The sequence below is a fragment of the Kogia breviceps genome, chromosome 14 (genome assembly GCF_026419965.1).
Source record: "Kogia breviceps isolate mKogBre1 chromosome 14, mKogBre1 haplotype 1, whole genome shotgun sequence".
NCBI classification, from domain to species: domain Eukaryota; kingdom Metazoa; phylum Chordata; class Mammalia; order Artiodactyla; family Physeteridae; genus Kogia; species Kogia breviceps.
The window spans coordinates 63,009,787-63,028,270 of NC_081323.1; the positions used below are offsets into that span (position 1 = coordinate 63,009,787).

The 18,484-nt window shown below is 44.0% G+C and overlaps 1 protein-coding gene across 3 annotated transcripts in view; it reads left to right on the forward strand.

Moving 5' to 3' along the window:
- Nucleotides 1-18,484, forward strand: part of SNX29 (sorting nexin 29) — a 545,210-nt gene that overhangs the window by 259,199 nt on the left and 267,527 nt on the right. For all 3 annotated transcript variants that reach the window (XR_010836418.1, XM_067012531.1, XM_059038667.2), the window contains one exon: nt 12,527-12,633. Coding sequence is in view for 2 of the 3 variants with exons in the window: in XM_067012531.1 (XP_066868632.1) it covers nt 12,527-12,633 (107 nt within the window). In the remaining variant the exon portion in view is untranslated. The remainder of the gene's footprint in view (nt 1-12,526; nt 12,634-18,484) is intronic.

The window sequence follows — 18,484 nt, forward strand, 5'->3', positions numbered from 1 at the left end:
GATGCACTTGTGTCTCTGTCCATACTTCTGTACTTCTGATCATGTGTATAATTCTTTGTCTGTTAGAAAAACAGTATCCGTCTCGATCCCATGGTTCCTGGTCCTGTTCTTGAGGGATACAGACGAACGTGCACCCCTGGATAGATGTTGTTGGTGTGGATGTCACGTGCTAAGACATTGTTGGGTAACATTTTCTTAGCTTGGCTATCACGTGTCCCCTGATTTTAACCAGAGAATCATCTATCTGTGCGGTGACTGGGTGTATATCAAGTTTTTGGAGAATCAGGTTTCAGCTTTCTGGAGAGTTTGAAATTTATAGTTACCTGTGAGCAGGCAACCAAAAATGTAAGCGTGTGTGTGTGTGTGTGTGTGTGTGTGTGTGTGTGTGTGTGTGTGTGTTTGATGCATGTAGGGAAGTAGGTTTCCTCTGAGGTTTCAGCATGTGGCCTGGGAAGTCTGTCACAGGAGGAAATTGGTGACACAGTGGCCAGTAGGCTCAAGAGGTAGGGAGGCAGTGTGGTGAGTTGGGAAGAGCATGGGGCTTTGAAATCAGGCAGACTGGGGTTTGTAGTACAGTGTTGTAAATGAACCCACACCTCCATTTCCTCATTGTTGTGGTGGAGATACCACACAGTGGTATTTCGAGCCGGATATGAAATGATATAAATCATCGGCTCATCGGGCTCCATAAACAGTAGCTTTTCCCCTTTATTGCTGCCTGTAGATGTTCTGTCTCTGCTGCAGCCTGAGACCATGGCAGGGAGGTGGAATCTTTTCCGGCTCCAGTTGGGAGTGGCCATTCCTTTTCCATGCCACCATCTCTTGTCTGTTTCACCACCTTCTTTCCCAAGTACTATGGCCTGGCTTCTCATGGGAAACTCTAGGTTGAATCAAGATTTCTCAGTTTTGGGGGACTCCCTTCCCCAAGGTCGAAATTAGCTGACTAGCAGCCAGAGTTCATTGGTTGCCCCATCCCTAAAAAGCCTGAACATGTTCAGCGATAACTCAGAAAGCCCTGCCAGAAGCTCTTCCGAGAGATGCCGGAAACTTGCTGTCCTGGTGACACCTGGTTCTTTGATGCTGGAGCTGTGCGGGGGCTGGTGTCAGTGTTGGGTTTCCTCTGTCTGCGTTGTAACCTTGGGGCGGGGAGAGAAACCCCTCAACCTCTTCTTAGCTTTTGGGCCTCATGAATGCCTGATGGACAAAGGTCTGAACCAGAGAGTGAACGAGTCTCCCTTAGTTACTCAGCTGCTGACGGGGCTGGGGCAGGAGCGTGCTGTGGGAGAAGGAACGCGGGCTTGGGTTTCGTCCTGAACCTCCCCTTTGGTACCTGTCTGACCTTGGGCTAGCCCCTTAACGTCTTGGAAACTCATTTTCCTGGGTTAATAATATCTACCGTGCACGTTTATTGTGAGAACAATACACCATATAATAACGTGCTCAGCGGTGTGCCTGGCAAGGCAGAAGCACGGTAGAAGGATGACCCCAGCAGCAACAACATCTGTACTCCTGGCTGCACTCGGTGCTGAGTGCTTCTCCTGCATTGTGGTGTTTCATCCTGTGACTCTTTGGGGTTGGGGCTGTTTATTTACTGTGACTGTTTTACAACAGGAGGACACTCAGCTTTCAAAGGTAGGGTGGTCTCACCTAATTTTATGGTTCTTATCCTGATGCTCTAGTCTCCTAATTTTGTGTCTCCAACCCTGACCTCTCCCCTAAACTCTAGACTCACGTGCTACTGCATTTTTGATATTACCTCTTAGACATGGTTGTATCAAACCTAGCTTGTCTGAAAACCAGGCTCCTGGTGGTCACTCGCCCTGCTCTTTCCCCAGTCTCCCCGGCTCAGTCAGATGATGGTTCCATTCTGCAGGTTCCTGAGGCCAAAAATGTTAGTGTTACATTGACTCCTGTCTTCACCCAACCCCACATCAAATCTGACTTTTCTTTCTCGACCTCTTCTACTCCTTGTCACACCCGTTGCTGTCACCATGGTCCAGGCCAGCATCATCGCCCCCTGCCTGGACCACTGCCATAGCACCCTAACCAGCTCTGTGCCCTGGATTCTCTTGGAAGAAGATGCTGCTACAAAGTTAGGAGCACAGGAGGTGCCCTGGGGGATAATGCCTATGAAATATAAAGGGGACAGGCAGCATCGGGCAGGGAGAGCCTCAGATTTGGATGCAGATTTAACAAAGTTTTGCCCACCCACCTTGTTGGGGAGCTCTGTGCAAAGATTGCTCATTAGAGGGGTCCCACATTGCCCCGAGGTACCTCTCTGTGCTCAGCCACTGGCTAGGGCTGCCCTGGAGGAGTAGCACATCTGGAAAGGCTGCAGCTGGCGGTTGTCAGCTAACTGCACTCCTTGTTACTGGTAGAGCAGTGAGTTCTCCCTTGAAGGGAGACCTGAGCTGGGTACGTTCCCAGCCACTATACCTCCCCTCCCAGCTTCCACAGTTGCCCCTTCATAGAGCCAGTAGAATGATCTTAAAAAAAAATAAGTCTGACCATACCACCTTTTGTTCAGAGTCTTCCAGGGGCTTCCTGTTTTGCTCAGAATAAAATACCATAGCCTGCAAACTCCTGCCATCTCCTCTGTGGTCTCATTTCCTGTCGATCTCTTCCTCATGCATTATCCTTAAGCCACACTGGCCTTCCTACTGTTCCTGGAACACATTAGGCCCGTGCCTACCTCAGGGCCTTTGCACTTGCCATTCCCAGGAATGCTGTCCCCCCCAGGGCTTTGCATGGCTCACTCCCCCACGTTATTCTGGTCTATGCTCAGATGGTACCTCCATGGTGAAGCCTTTCCTTATACTTTATATAATTAGTATTTCTCCACCACCATGCTTTAACCCTCCTAAAGCATGTCTTACAGTCTGACATATTAAAGAGTTATTTTCTGACTCCTCCCACTAGAATGTAAGCTTCATACTGGCATTCCCCACCACCCCGCTCCCCGCCCCCATACATCCCTGTGTTAAGTATCTAGTGTCTAGTGCCTGGCATGTAATGAATCTTAAGTAGCCACTTGTTGAGTGAAAGGATGAAACACTTGCCCAAGGTCACTCACTGGTGAGTGGTGGGCCCAGACTTTGCACCTGGTATCTGTCTGCTTGCAGAGCTCATGCTATCTCATTCACTGTGCTCTCCCGCTGCCTCAGCGAGTGCTTGGAGGACGGTAGATACTGTTGTTATGAAGACTGCTTTGCTGGAACAAGTGTGGGTACCTGCTGTTTTGTAAGGATTACTGTCACCTTACCCAGGAGGAACTGTTCTCCTTTGGGACCTGCACGTGTCCCAGATTCCCATCACACAGGACCCAGCACACCTCCTTTTGTGTGTTAGAATGTTCAAGGGAACCATCTCTGAATTTTAAATTGTTCTTTATCCTCTTTCACCACCAGCATCGCATACTGTTTGCATCCGGGTCAGGCTAAGCTTGTTCAAATTGAAAGCAAAACAGTAACCTTATCATAGTTTGCCATGCTGCTCTCCATGGTATCTGAAGTTTTGCTTAAAATAATTTAGGCAAAACCCCCCATGTGTTCCCTGGTGCTTTGACTGCCAGTGAGACCAGCATAGTGTCTGCTTATTTCAGGTGACTTATCACAGACACCTCGGCAGGCACCAAGGAGGTGAAAAACTGTGTCATGTTCCCTGAGTTTAAATGACCTGCTAGTGGCGCTGACAAACCCACAGCTTTTCTGGAACATGAAAAAGAGTTCTGATTTAAAGTCAGTGTCTTTGTGCTTCTACCAAACTATTTTCATGTTCAGTTTCAGTGTCTATTTGGATTTAAAGAGAGAAGGCTTATTATTTTTGCCAATTTTTTTTCCATTTGGAGTCTCACTTCGATAATTATGCCATCAAGGAAATACCAGAGAAAACTGCTGACTACTCAGAGTATGTGCAAGTGAATAAAGTGTAGATGTTCCTGTGAATAATGTGGATATTCACTAGGTTGCTTGGGTTATGGGGCGTTCTGTGCTAGACAGATAATGTAGATAGCTTCACCTTTGGCACAGACCTCAGCTGGCCAGACTGAGTTCTATATGGAGGCTCCAAAGTGCTGTGTAAGATGAAACAATATCATTGTTTTATTTATATGAGAACCCATTGTGTATGGATGTAGCTTTCAAATTTCGTTTAGCAAATTAAATACAGCCCTTACCCTGTTTTGCTTTTGGACCTGTGTTTATGTTTTGGTCTTTTCAACACAGTGCCCTCCTCACCCATCCTCCCGGGATACGTTCTAAGAGCCCAGGGGATGCCTGAAACTGCCATAGTACCACATCCCATATATGCTGTTTTTTTTCCTGTACTAATGGGCAGGTCGTATATACAGCACTGGATACTCTGCCCAAAGAGGTGAGTCACGTCCTGGGCAGGACAGAGCAGGGTAGCGCAAGGTTTCACCATGCTACTCAGAATGGTGCATGATTTAAAACTTACAAATTATTTATTTCTGGAATTTTCCATTTAATATTTTTGGACCACGGTTGACCACAGGTAACTGAAACCGTGGGAGGTAAAATTGTAGATAAGGTGGGGGGGTGGCTACTATACAGCTTAAGTTTCTTATTCACAGTTGAAATATCTAACCATGTGGGTGAAAGTTTCTTTCTGTCCTGTTGGAGACCAGCAGCTGCCCTCTTCGTGCAGTGCTTGAGCAGGGCAGAAGGTCAAGTTCTGAACACTGTCAAAGTAACTCAAAATATGGACCGAGATTGTTAATGAAAAAATTTTAGGTTTAAGATGGCATAGTCTTGTACTCTGGAATTCAAAGTGAGCTATTTTGGACACAAATAGAGTTTCCTCCTGGGCTGTTAAATTGTCTGTCTTTCTGTTCCAAGACTAATAGATCACTCTCAGGAAATAGGTGTCCTAAAACAACAACAGACTTGAAGTGTGATCAGTCACAAATGTTTGTATCGGTTGTTCAGATTTGACTTGGAGAATTCAATCACAGTTGCTCCTCTCCAAGTTGATTGGTTTACTGGAGGATGTGCAGAGCGTGTGAAATTGTGCTGTTAGCTGCCATTTTTGGCTCTCAAATGACTTGGCGTTACTCACACTTTTATTATGCTGTCTTCCTTGAACGCCTGAATGTTCTCTTGCTCCCGAGGCAGATGAAATCTTCTTGACTTGAAAATACACAAATCAGATGGTGGTGCTTGTACAAACTTCAGCTAAAGGGACAACTGACTTCTGGTGCCTCGCCACAGCTCACCTTGCCAGTAGAGAGGCGGGGAGTGTCTAACTGATGGGATGGCTCCCCTCACTTTCCTAATATTAATCTATAAGCTATAGAGATACATCTTTATCCATTCATCTGTTGATGGATGCTTAGGTTGCTTCCATATCTTGGCAATTGTAAATAATGCTCCTATGAACACTGGGGTGTTCGTATCTTTTCTTTTCTTTTCTTTTTTTTTTTTTTAACATCTTTATTTGAGTATAACTGTTTTACAATAGTGTGTTAGTTTCTCCTTTACAACAAAGTGAATCAGTTATACATATACATATGTTCCCATAACTCTTCCCTTTTGTGTCACCCTCCCTCCCACCCTCCCTATCCCACCCCTCTAGGTGGTCACAAAGCACAGAGGTGAACTCCCTGTGCTATGCTGCAGCTTCCCACTAGCTATCTAATTTACATTTGGTAGTGTGTATATGTCCCTGCCACTCTCTCACATCGTATCTTTTCTTTTTTTTTTTTTTTTTTTTTTTTGCGGTATGCGGGCCTCTCCTGTTGCGGTGCACAGGCTCCGGACGCACAGGCTCAGCGTCCATGGCTCACGGGCTTAGTTGCTCCGCGGCATGTGGGATCTTCCCGGACCAGGGCACGAACCCGTGTCTCCTGCATCGGCAGGCGGATTCTCAACCACTGCGCCACCAGGGAAGCCCTCGTATCTTTTCAAATTAGTGTTTTCATTTTCTTCAGATATATACCCAGGAATGGAATTGCTGGATCATGTGGTAGTTCTATTTTTCGTTTTTCTGAGGAACCTCCATACTGTTTTTCACAGAGGCTGCAGCAATATATATTCTTGCCAACATTTGTTATTTGTGGTCTCTTGATGATAGCCATTTTGATAGGTGTGAGGTGATGCTGCATTGTGGTTTTGATTTGCATTTCAATGATGATTAGGAACGTTGAACATCTTTTCATGTGCCTGTTTGCCATCTGTATATCTCTTTTTGAAAAATGTCTATTCAGGTCTTCTGACCATTTTAAAGTTGGGTTGTTGTTGTTTGGTATTGAGTTGTATGAGCTGTTTATATATTTTGGATATTAGCCCCCTGTTGGTTATATTATTTGCAAATATTTTCTCCTATTCAGTAGGTTGTCTTTTTTGCTGTTGTTTATGGTTTCCTTTGCTGTGCAAAAGCTTTTAAGTTTAATTAGGTCCCATTTGCTTATTTTTGCTTTTGTTTCCTTTGCCTTAGGAGACGGATCCAAAAAAATACCACTACAATTTATGTCAAACAGTGTTCTACCTATGTTTTCTTTTAGGAGTTTTATAGTTTCTGGTCTTACATTTAGTTCTTTAATTCATTTTGAATTTATTTTTGTATATGGTGTGAGAAATGTTCTGATTTCTTCCTTTTACATGTATCTGTCCAGTTTTCCCAGTACCAGTAATTGAAAAGACTGTCTTTTCCCCATTATACATTCTTGCCTCCTTTGTTGTAGATTAATTGACCAAAAGTGTGTGTGTTTACTTCTGGGCTCTCTCTTTTCTTCCACTGATCTATATATGCCTGTTTTTATGCCAGTACTATACTGTTTTGATTGCTGTAGCTTTGTAGTCTTGTCTGAAATCAAGGAGTGTGATGCCTCCAGCTCTGTTTTTCTCCAGATTGTTTTGGTTAAATGGGGTCTTTTGTATTTCCATACAAATTTTAGAAGTATTCGAGTTCTATGAAAAATGCCATTGGTATTTTGATAGGGATTGCATTGAATCTGTAGATTGCCTTGGGTATTATGTCATTTTAACAATACTGATTTTTTTCAATCCATGAACACAGTGTATCTTTCTGTCTGTGTTGTCTTCAGTTTCTTTCCATCAGTATCTTATAGTCTTCTGAGTACGGGTCTTTTACCTCCTTGGTTAGATTTATTCCAAGGTATTTTATTCTTTTTGATGTGATGGTAAATGGGATTGTTTTTTAAATTTGTCTTTCTTTATAGTTCATTATTAATGTAGAGAAATGCAACAGATTTCTGAATATTATTTTTATATCCTGTAACTTTACTGAGTTCATTAATGCTCTCTAGTCATTTTTCTGGTGGTATCTTCAGGATTTTCTATGTATAGTATCATGTCATCAGCAAACAGTGCCAGTTTTACTTCTTCCTTTCTAATTTAGACTCCTTTTATTTCTTTTTCTCGTCTGATTGCCATGGCTAGGACTTCCAACACTGTGCTGAATAAAAGTGGCGGGAGTGGGCATCTTTATCTTATTCCTGATCTTAGAGGAAATGCTTTCAGCCTTTCAGCTTTTTATTAAAAAAATTTAAATATCACCAAATAAAATTGACTTTATTTTTTTAAAAAATTGAGCTTTTGTACATAGCCTTGTGGTAAAAGACCTGATACTTCTATCCACCATCTTTCCCCATTTCCCACTCCTCACAAGCAACTGCTTCAGACTTTTTTAACTGATTGTTTTAGTAGTTACCTTCATATCTCTGAATAATGTGTGTCTATTGCTACTTGTTGATTTTTTAGTTGTAGGTGTTGTTTATTGATTTCTCACTGTGGAAGGTGAAGGGTAGCATTTTCTGATCCTCCACGCCGTTGAACTGTGTACACACACAGACAGACATATACACACACACACACCCTACAGCTGTCATATAATCTAGCACTGTCATGTACTCATTTTGGTTAGATCCATGATCCACGATTACATTATTATGACTCTGAAAATGCTCTCCACAGGTGAGCCTTGAGATACATGATTAGTATTTTTGGACAACTCATAAATTTCTTTGAAGTTAATACTTATCTGTTTTTGTTTTTTAAATTTTGTTGGTATTCTGCATACTTACACTAATTCAACTTCAAATTTTCCTTCAGTTATATAAATCTCAGTGTTTTCAAACACTTGAATCATCAGTGTCATCCTGAGGCAGTCTCTCCTGGGGTCCTCTGACCTGTAGCTGGAAGAAGCCTGACTACTCTGTGGGCCTGTACTCTCCAATTCACGCCTCCTTTATTGAGATATAATTCATATACTATACAGTTCACCCCTTTAAAGTGCACAGTTCAGTGGTTTTGGTAGATTCATAAGGTTGTGCAACCATCATTTTCTATTTCCAGAACATTTTTTATCAGCCCAGAAAGAAACCTGATACTCATTAGCAATCACTCCCCATCACTCCTTCCTCCCAGTCCTTGGAAATCAGTACCGCTCTGGACATTTCATGGAATCATGCAGTATGAGGCCTTTCACTTAACATCATGTGTGGCTTTTTTCACTTAACATCATGTTTTAAAGGTTCATCCATGTTGTGGCATGTGTCAGTACTTCATTCCTTTTTAAAGCTGAATAGTAACCCGTTGTATGGGCATACCACACTTTGTTTATCCATTTATCCATGATGGCCTGCAGGTTCTTCCCACTTTGGTTATCATTAAGAATTTTCCCAAACTTACTTTTGTGTTGGATCTCCTATATCTTGGCATCTCTGTCTTCCTCTTCCTAGATTTCTTCTCTTCTTTGGGTAGGAGGTAAAATTTTTGAGAGGTTGCATGTCTATAAATGCCTTTACCCACTTCTCACATGGTTTGGCTTTGTAGATCATTCCAGGTTGGAAATAATTCCACTCAGGACATTGAAGATTCATTGTTTTCTAGCTTACAGTGATGCTGTTCAGAAATCCTATGCCATTTCTGATTTTTTTTATCCTTTGTAAAAATTCTGCTTCCACTCCAGGAGTTTGTACCCTCTCCTCTTTGTCTCCCGTGTTGTGGAATTTCACTGTGAGCACGTGAGCATCGCTTATCATCAAGCTTATCCTCAATAGAGCTCTTTAGCTTCACCACTCATGTCTGATGGTTCTGGGACATTTCTTGAATTATATCTTTGACTTCCTCCTCTCTGTGTTATTTTTTCTTTCTTGAGCTCTTCTCATTTGGTGATTCTTGGTTTCCTTTTTTGTTCTCCATTTTGTCATCTCCTGGGTCTGTTCTCTAGAAATTTCTTTACCATCTATCCCTTATACGTGGTATTCCACTTTTGCTGTCATAGTTTTGCTTTCCAAAGGGCTTTTAAGCATTCTGTGTGTTCTTTTCAAGTGTCTCCCTCTTCCCGTTTCTCAACTGCACCTTCTACTCTTTCTCTGGGAGTATTACCGGTAGTTTGCTTTTGAAATGTTCTTCTCACTTAATAATTTTTCTTTCCTACATGTTGATTTCTCTATTTGTTTACTCTGGTGCCTGTCTTTCATCTTAGGTGCTTGCCTCAAATGTAAGGTGATTTCTGGCTGTCTTCTCAGAGGTAGGAGTGGGGTACTAAAACACTGATTAAAAACTATCTAAGATCATTTCTCGGTGGGGTGAGGGGCTGTGCCATTTTCCTGGCAAACCTCCCACATTGAGCCCTTTCCTCTTTGGCTGGTAGATTCCTAGGAAATTACTTTCTGTTCCCTTGCTTAGAGGTATATGCCTGCTGCCTGCTGCTCTGGGAGGGGGGAGGGAAGAAGAATGGGAAAACTTCAAAAGTTCAGCGTGTATTATTTTTACCTCTGTTTTCAGTAAGATACCCCTACCTTCAACTCAGGTCAGCTACTGGGTTTTTTGGGTTTTTTTTTAACCTTTTCTGGAGAATAAACCCCTAGTCTTCTGCTAGTTGCTTCTTAAGGCAGACTTTTATCCCTTCTTTGGACTTTTAGCTGGTGTTCACTCCCGCTCCTAGAAGTGTCACATGTTAGCAGTTTATGCAAGTTGTTCATTTTAATCTGATTGCGTTTTGCAGTTACTCACTTGTAGCTGAGAATGAAATTTTCTCAGGTCTGTCAGGTTCCTCACCAGTTACCAACCTTCTTCTCAGCTTCTAAAATTTTGTTGTGTTGTTTTCTCTCTCATTCTCTTTTTCTTTAAGGGTGGTGCCTTTAGAAGGAATTATTTTTAATTGGCGTTTTTTTTCTTTTTTTGTGGTACGCGGGCCTCTCACTGTCACGGCCTCTCCCATTGCAGAGCACAGGCTCCGGACGCACAGGCTCAGTGGCCATGGCTCACGGGCCTAGCCGCTCCGCAACATGTGGGATCCTCCCGGACCGGGGCACGAACCCATGTCCCCTGCATCGGCAGGCGGACTCTCAACCACTCGCCACCAGGGAAGCCCTTTTAATTGGTATTTTAATGAGATTTTGAGAAGTTGTGAATGTAAATTAACATGTTCAGTCTGTCAACTTTAACAGGTTGTTACTGGGTCACTCCTTTCAGGAGTGGCTGGAGCTATAGTCACTGCTGGGATGGAAACCACTTAGGGTTTTATTCCAGTATGTTCTGTATCGTCACTCAGGGGCCTTGCTACCTCCGGGGCCCTGACCAGCTGTGGCCTGATGGAGGCTCCGTGAAGGGCTGACGGTGGAGCCACTGGTCAGTTCAGGCCCAGCAGCGAGTCCCATTTTTGCTCAGCTTTTCCCCGTGTTGACTTCTCCCTCAGTGCCTGACCAGAGCCCGTGTCTCTCAAATCCCAGTTGCCGGGGGGCTCACCTTAGCTTCCTGTTCTGCCTCATTGCCGTCTCATCACACTTGATGGGGCATCCAGGAGTCTCATCTCAGGACACACAGGCCTCTGCATCCCTGATGCTTGTTTTCAGACGTGGGGTGAATCCATAGTCACACTACTGGGTCTTCTTAACTGCTCGTGCAGGAGTTCTCCACTGCTCTCCTTCTCCTACTTATCTTGGAATTATCTGGCTCTTTCCCAGTTTTTATCTTTTTACTCTTCTCTACAAAGTGAGCATATGTGTGTATATACATGATAGTAGAAACAATGCCCATGGGCATCTACTATGCTAATTCTTTTTTTTTTATTGAAGTATAGTTGATTTACAATGTTGTGTTAGCTTCAAGTGTACAGCAAAGTGATTCAGTTATATATATATATATATTTTTTTCAGATTATTTTCCATTATAGGTTATTACAGTTCCTTGTGCTATACAGTAGGTCCTTGTTGTTTATCTATTTTGTATAAAGTAGTGTGTATCTGTTAATCCCAAGTTCCCAATTTATCCATCCCCTCCTTTCCCCTTTGGTAACCATAAATTGGTTTTCTTTGTCTGTGAGTCTATTTCTGTTTTGTAAATAAGTTCATTTGTATCACTTTTTAAGATTCCATATGTAATTGATATCATATGGTATTTGTCTTTCTCTGATTTACTTTACTTAGTATGATAATGTCTAGGTCCATCCACGTTGCTGCAAATGGCATTCTTTCATTCTTTTTTATGGCTGAGTAGTATTCCATTATGTATATGTACCACATCTTCTTTACCCATTCATCTGTCAATGGACACTTAGCTTGCTTCCATGTTTTGGCTATTGTAAATCATGCTGCTATGAACATGGGGGTGCATGTATCTTTTCAAATTAAAGTTTTCTCTGGATATATGTAACTCTGTTTTTAGCTCATACAGCTTAATACAAAAAAACAAACAAACAACCCAATCAAAAAATGGGCAGAAGACCTAAATAGACATTTCTCTGAAGAAGACATGTGGATGGTCAACAGGCATGTGAAAAGATGCTCAGTATCACTAATCATTAGAGAAATGCAAATCAAAACTACACTGAGGTATCACCTCACACCAGTCAAAATGTCCATCATTAAAAAGTCTACAAACAATAAATGCTGGAGAGGGTGTGGAGAAAAGGGAACCCTCCTCCACTGTTGGTGGGAATGTAAATTGGTGCAGCCACTATGGAAAAGGGTATGGAGGTTCCTTAAAATACTGTGCTAATTCTTGTGCTGACCTGAGAGTCAGTATTTCATGAAGATGTCTTTGCATTGTCATCGTGCATTGGTTTTAGAATTTTTCCAGAAGCTTCCTTGGTTCTAAATGAAATCTGAGCCCCGTTACCATTTCACTTCAGGCTCTAGGCAGGCGCTATCTCCTGGAAAACTTTTTTGTTGGAGAAAAAGAAATTTGGCCAGTATAAAAGATGCAAGTGTAGGCTCTTATATTTGCCAAAGCGTTGTCTGTTTTCCCCTGAAATGGAAGGAAACTACAAGATCGTTCCCCAGACTCCTGTGCATCTGTCTCTAGGACAGTTATTGCTGTTCTTAAATACAGCTTATCATTTGATTTATTGTACTTCTGTGAAAATGATGCAATGCTGAAGTAATTAGTAATTGTGATTTTTTTTTTTTTTTTTTTTTATCCTTTAACAAGAGCTTTCTCTCTGGAGAAGCCATTTGGAAAAGATTTTTTTTTTTTTTAACTGGGAGAATTATTTTTGATTACTGTTAAAATACTTATGGAATGTCTTTCTTTTCCTAAAGTTGTACCAAATCTTTGGAATGTTGATGGAGAAGTTACAGTTTCTGACCAGAAGCCGGGAGAAGTTGCCGAGGAACTAGCAAGCTCTTATGAAAGAAAGCTCATTGAGGTAAGCGTGGCAGAGTCTGCCTTTATTCCAACATTGGCTGCTTTGGAGACTTTCCAGACATAAGCCCAGCCTGTTAAACAGATGTTAGCAAAACAAGCAGTCACACACTCCACCTCCCACAAACAAAACACAAAATGATAAAACCATTGTAATTGATAGAGAAAAGTAAGAAAGTAAGACGTGGTTCTTTGAAAAATATCATTTAATTAGAAACCTGTGGCAAGGAGATAAGAGAGAAAATGTGAAAAATAAGAAAACAATTGTACCTGAAGGGACCAAAAAAATCTGTGGAAGAAAGTTATAAAAGTTAAGAAAGAACTGTATCCCAAGAAGGTAGCAAGCCTGGATGGTTTTATGGTGATTTTCAGGACACCCTTCAAGGTGTATACAAAAAGCCTTTCGCTATTTATATTTTCTTAGAGCATTTTTTAATCTATATCTGTACCTTGGTTCAGGTGTGTATCATTCCAGTATAAAAAATCTGACAGGGCTTCCCTGGTGGTGCAGTGGTTGAGAGTCCGCCTGCCAATGCAGGGGACACGGGTTCGTGCCCCGGTCTGGGAAGATCCCACATGCCGTGGAGCGGCTGGGCCCGTGAGCCATGGCCGCTGAGCCTGTGTGTCCGGAGCCTGTGCTCCGCAACGGGAGAGGCCACAACAGTGAGAGGCCTGCGTACCGCAAAAAAAAAAAAAAAAAAAAAAAAATCGGACAAAGATAGCAGAAACAAGAAAAGTATAGACTGGTAGCATTTGTGCATGGATACATAGCAATTCAAGAAAGGTATCGTTCTGTCAAATTCAGTCATATATTAAAGGAACAACATATATAAAAAGTTAAAATGTATTTAGGATTTCTAGGATGGTTTAACATTAGGAAATTCATCCATTAAATCCACCCATAAATAAATCAAAGGAGAAAAACCGGATATTTATCTTGATAGGAACTAAAATGTCCATTTGGTAACTCTCATCTTCGATATCTGATAAAATATTCTTGGTAAATGAAGAATAAAGATCCTTTTTTGGTACGATCAAATGTTTTTGTCAGAAACCATTAATTATCACCATACTCAGTGGTAAAGCTGGGAGAGTAAGTTTTTGATTAGGTAACTAATATATATACAGGTGTGTGTATGTGTTGTGGTGATCCAGTGGTGGTAGTATTTATTACAAGTCATGTATGTTTGTGTACATACACACATAAAAGTATACACCTATACTTAGTACTTCCTAAATCTTCTACGGTGAGTAAGTTTTATTTTTGGAATCAGAAAAACACCCACAGTTGCCGTGGAGACGTGCCTGACCTGGGGTGGGCCTTCTTCTTTTTTTTTTTTGCGGTACGCAGGCCTCTCACTGTTGTGGCCTCTCCCGTTGCGGAGCACAGGCTCCAGACGCGCAGGCTCAGCAGCCATGACTCACGGGCCCAGCCGCTCCGCAGCATGTGGGATCTTCCCGGACTGGGGCACGAACCCGTGTCCCGTGAATCGGCAGGCGGACTCTCAAGCACTGCGCCACCAGGGAAGCCCTGGGGTGGGCCTTTGAGGAGCAGCCCCTGAGCTCATTCTGCTTCAGGCTGCCATCCTTGTAGTCTGTTTCCTCTGTCTCTAAAGGACCTCGAAAGAAGGGAGCTGACTTTAGAAGCAACTTGAGTTCTAACTCAGGTGAGCTCAAGGGAAAGCAAGCCAAGGTCTTAGCCAGACAACAGGCAACTGGGGGAAGAGTTAAAAACCGGGACGGGAGGGCCTGGGAACGGGGGAGGTGGTCCCTGCAGTGTCTCTGCCCCCAACTATGCCCACCCGTGGACCTGCATTCCGAGGGTTCATGAGACCAGAGTTGGCTGTGGCAGAGCGCCTGCGTGGAGAGGGGAGCGGGCCCCTTACCCGCAGAACTGTGACAGTCCTTGTGGGCTCCGGGTCTCCGGATGGCAGAGATTCTTTCATCTCTGTATTCTCAGTGACTGTTGACAGGCGGTGAATTTAGCTAAATAGCCCTTGAGTGAAAGTATTTGAAATTCTCCTGGGACAGGGATGGCTCTGGTTTGCTGAGTGAAGGAAGGGCTGCTGAGCTAGGAAGGGTGAAGGGTTCTTACCAGAGTGAAAGGGGGTTGGGAGCTTCCGTCCCTTCGGGGGAACCAGGGTGAGGTGTCCACTTGTAAGGATGTGGTCAGACCTGCACAGCTTAGAGACCAGTGCTCGTGTCCCTGGATTCCTTTGGGTGCCGGGCCTGGGGCAGCGATCTGGGGGGTTGACATGCTCATCAGAAACTCGGAGGGGCTTGGGAGGAAGTGACTGGCTGCTTGACCCACTGAGGAAACACTGTAGTTCATTCATGGGCCGGCTGCTTGGTTGGTTGGTTGGTTCATTCAGTGTCGGTTGGGTGCCCTGTCACCACCCATTTTGAGTATGAGAAAGCCTCACCACCTCACTGCGCTCCAGCTGCGATGTGCGGGGAAGATCCAGGTGTGACGGGAAGTTACTGTTGGATCCCCTTGCATCATTGCTCTTGTTGCCTGCGAGAGAGGTAGGTGTTGAATTCCCACATCGGCGTAAAAGACTTCTCTTGCCAGGCTGAAGCCTTCTTTCATGTCCTTCTGTGTTCCTCTTACCCTGGGAGCAGTGGAGTCGATGGCTGTAGTCAGCAAGCTGGGAGAGAGGTGAGGTTGAAGCAGAGATGGTCCTCCCGTGGCATTTACTACACTGCACTGATTTTTCATTCTGTTTTTGTTTGCAAAGTGAGATCCTGTCAGGGATCTCTCATCTCTGAATAACATTAGTGTTTCATTTCACCACGACTTTTGCCGAACCCTCTTTGTTGGCATTGATCAAACCTATTCTTCATGATGCTCGGCTGTCATTTTATTAATGGGTTGGTTTTTACCAAGAAAGAGTTGTAAACGTGTGTTGGAGTGGAGTAATAAAAGGATGAGGGGGAAGAGCTGAGGCATTGCTCTTCCCATTTCGAAAGGGCAAAGGAAGAAAAAACATATCATTTAAAATAAAATGACTATTTAAAATACCCCAACAATTGAATGACTCTTCTGTGAATCATCCCGATGAAAAGGGAGTTCCTGAACCTTCTTTCTCTAGGTGTCTCTCAAAGCATTAAAACGATTCCACCTACCTGCACACACACACACAGCACGCTGCATGGACAGCTCAGAACCCACAGCAACACCACGTGTAGTGGCTGGTGAGAGTAAGGGGCCCAGGACAGGAAAGATTGTGCAAAGATTGTTCCTGGCACCCTGTGGTGGTCAACTTTTGAAAACAAGAGGGAAAAGAGAATTCTGGGAGGTGTAGGTTAATCTGGCAGGGAAAGAACACTGCTGTCAAAACATTCATTATGTAAGAGCCACTGTAATACTAGCAGCTAGCCGTCAGCGCATACTTTCAGTTCTGGTTACTGTGCTAAGTCTTTACATCGATGAACTCTTGCAATCCTCAGCAGGGTTCCTTGAGGGGGGAGGTACTGTTCACAGATGGGGTTTTGAAAAGTGACGTAGCTTGTCTGAGATTTCTCAGCTGGTGAGAAGCAGAGCTGGGTCCAAATCCCACAGGCCATCTAGCACCAGAGCCCAAACCCATCGTCCTGCTGTGTTCTGGAAGGCCAGGCTCAGTGAGAAAAGGAAACACCTAAGAGAAGGGCCAGTCACTCGTCCCATTTGAGAGAATGCGTGGAGGGAGGTGAGGGTCGCCAGCAGTAGCTGACAGAAACACGGCACATCGGCCGTTTGGCATGGTGCTGGCGGGGCCTCGTCCCACACCCTCAGTTACTGCAGGAGGAGGGAACGCCTCCCATCCGTGCTCGGACCTACTCGATTCTGAAGCCACTTGCAGTAGAATGCCAGGCGGGGACGTTATCTTTTTTACTGTATGTTCATTGCCTCATTCGGCTCCAGCATGTAGTAGGAACTCTGTAAGTATTGAATGGGATGACAGTCTGTCAGGTGGATTCGGCTGTTCGGGGTCATGTTTAAAGAGTGATGGATGGACTTCTCTCCGCTCTCAGGTCGAGAGTGGGTTGTACAAGGCACCCCTGTAGCTCAGAGCATCCTGGCGGAAAGGATTCCATATCTAATAAGAGGAAGCATGGCTCTTTGGAGGAGGCACACGTTTTTCTGGCGGTCAGTTTTAGGGGGAATTTGAGCTTGGAGAGTCTGGAGGGGACCTTGAGAGAAAGATGGGTGCTACCAGCTCATGGAGCACATATTTACTGACTACCTCCTAAGGGTCCAGCCTTCAACTTCCTTTCTCTACCCTCAGTGGCCTCCCCTACCCTGGGAGCAGTAGAGTTGATGATTCTAGGAGATGAGCCACGAGAGGTGTGAGTCTGAAGCTGAGACGTTCCTCAAGTGGCGTTTTCTCCCCTAGACTGAGTTTTCCTTCCTTTTTTGATTGCAAAGTTATTGATGCTTCATCCGTGGGTAGCATCTGTGTAAGCAAGGCTTGTCGTAGGTTACAAAGACGAACAAGACACATTACCTGCCTCTGGGGAAGCTCCTGGCCTGGGGGGTGAGGCAGACACGTCCGTTATGATCATTAGGAAACAGGGTTGACGTGCCAGAAGTGCAGACATAGAGTGACGCCTGCCTCATGGGCTCCTAGAACTATGTCTTTAACAGCAGTCTTGCAGAGCTTGGGCACCTAACTGGAGCTTCTAGAACGTTCCTCCCCTTTTCTTTGGGGTTGTCAGTGATGACACTCAAATTTCTTTGTCCACTTCCCATCCCTCCTGAAGAGCTACACATTAGAAGAAATGGATTTGTTCTCATCAAGGTTTTTGAGGATAAAAGATACTGGACACGTCCAAGATAGATCTGCTCTAAGATTCTTCTTTACCTCCTGCAAGTGCAATCGTTTTGATTTGGATTCATCTCCAGAGATTTTTCCATTCCTTTCTAGCAGTTGCCATCAAGAAAAATGTAGAATTGTTGGTGGCATTTGGACTTTGGTCCTGCGTCGCCTCCTGCAGCCTGGTGGCTTGGAGAGCACAGGTGTCCCATGTCAGACTCAGTTCAGATTGGTCCCTCACCGCCATGCATTCGTTCCTGGGCAGGCCACCTGACCTCTCTAAGCCTCAGTTTCTCTGTCAGTAAAGTTGAGCTGGTAATACCTCCTGGTAGGGTTGCTTTGAGGATTAAATATAAAGAATCCGGTTCAGTACCCATAGTGGACAGGAGTGCTTTCTTTTCTTGCTTCTGTCCTGATTTCCTTTGGAAGAATGATGGCCCCACCATGTCTTACCATCTTGGTAGGAGAGTAAATCTTGGGTACTTTGGCCCCAGGGCAGGCATGGGACCTGAGCCAGGGCAGTTGGGGCTTTAACTCCTAAATGAAACAAGAATGGCAAGAATGCTTGAGAGGCCATTTATTCAATAGCTGGGTCCTGATGACTCTCCATTTGTTCCCGTGTGAACTGGCCAGAGCTGTTCTGGTTTCAGGTCCTTCTCTGGGCCAGGTTCTCCTAATTTCCTGACTGTTTACAGTAATTCCTTTGTAGCTCAGGTTAGAATCTGCCTCCGTTACTTACCTCCAAAATACCTTAGTTCATATGAAGTTTTGTAAATGTCTACAATCCATGGATGCTGGTTCCTCTTCCTCTCCTTTGGGGCTCCTTTGTTCTGCCTTTTTCATACTGTCCTAAGTCTTGATCACAGCCCTGCTTCCCCATTGTTTGCTCGCCTCTGTGCCGTGTACAAATACTGCTAGTCCATCCTCCGCAAACAGATCTTTACTTCCTCCCGTGTGGAGGGACTCAGCTAGCTGTTGATTGATTTTTCAAATTATAGGATACTTATCATGTACTGTGTGAATGTAGTTAGCCCCTGAATTTTTGCTCAGGGGTGAAAT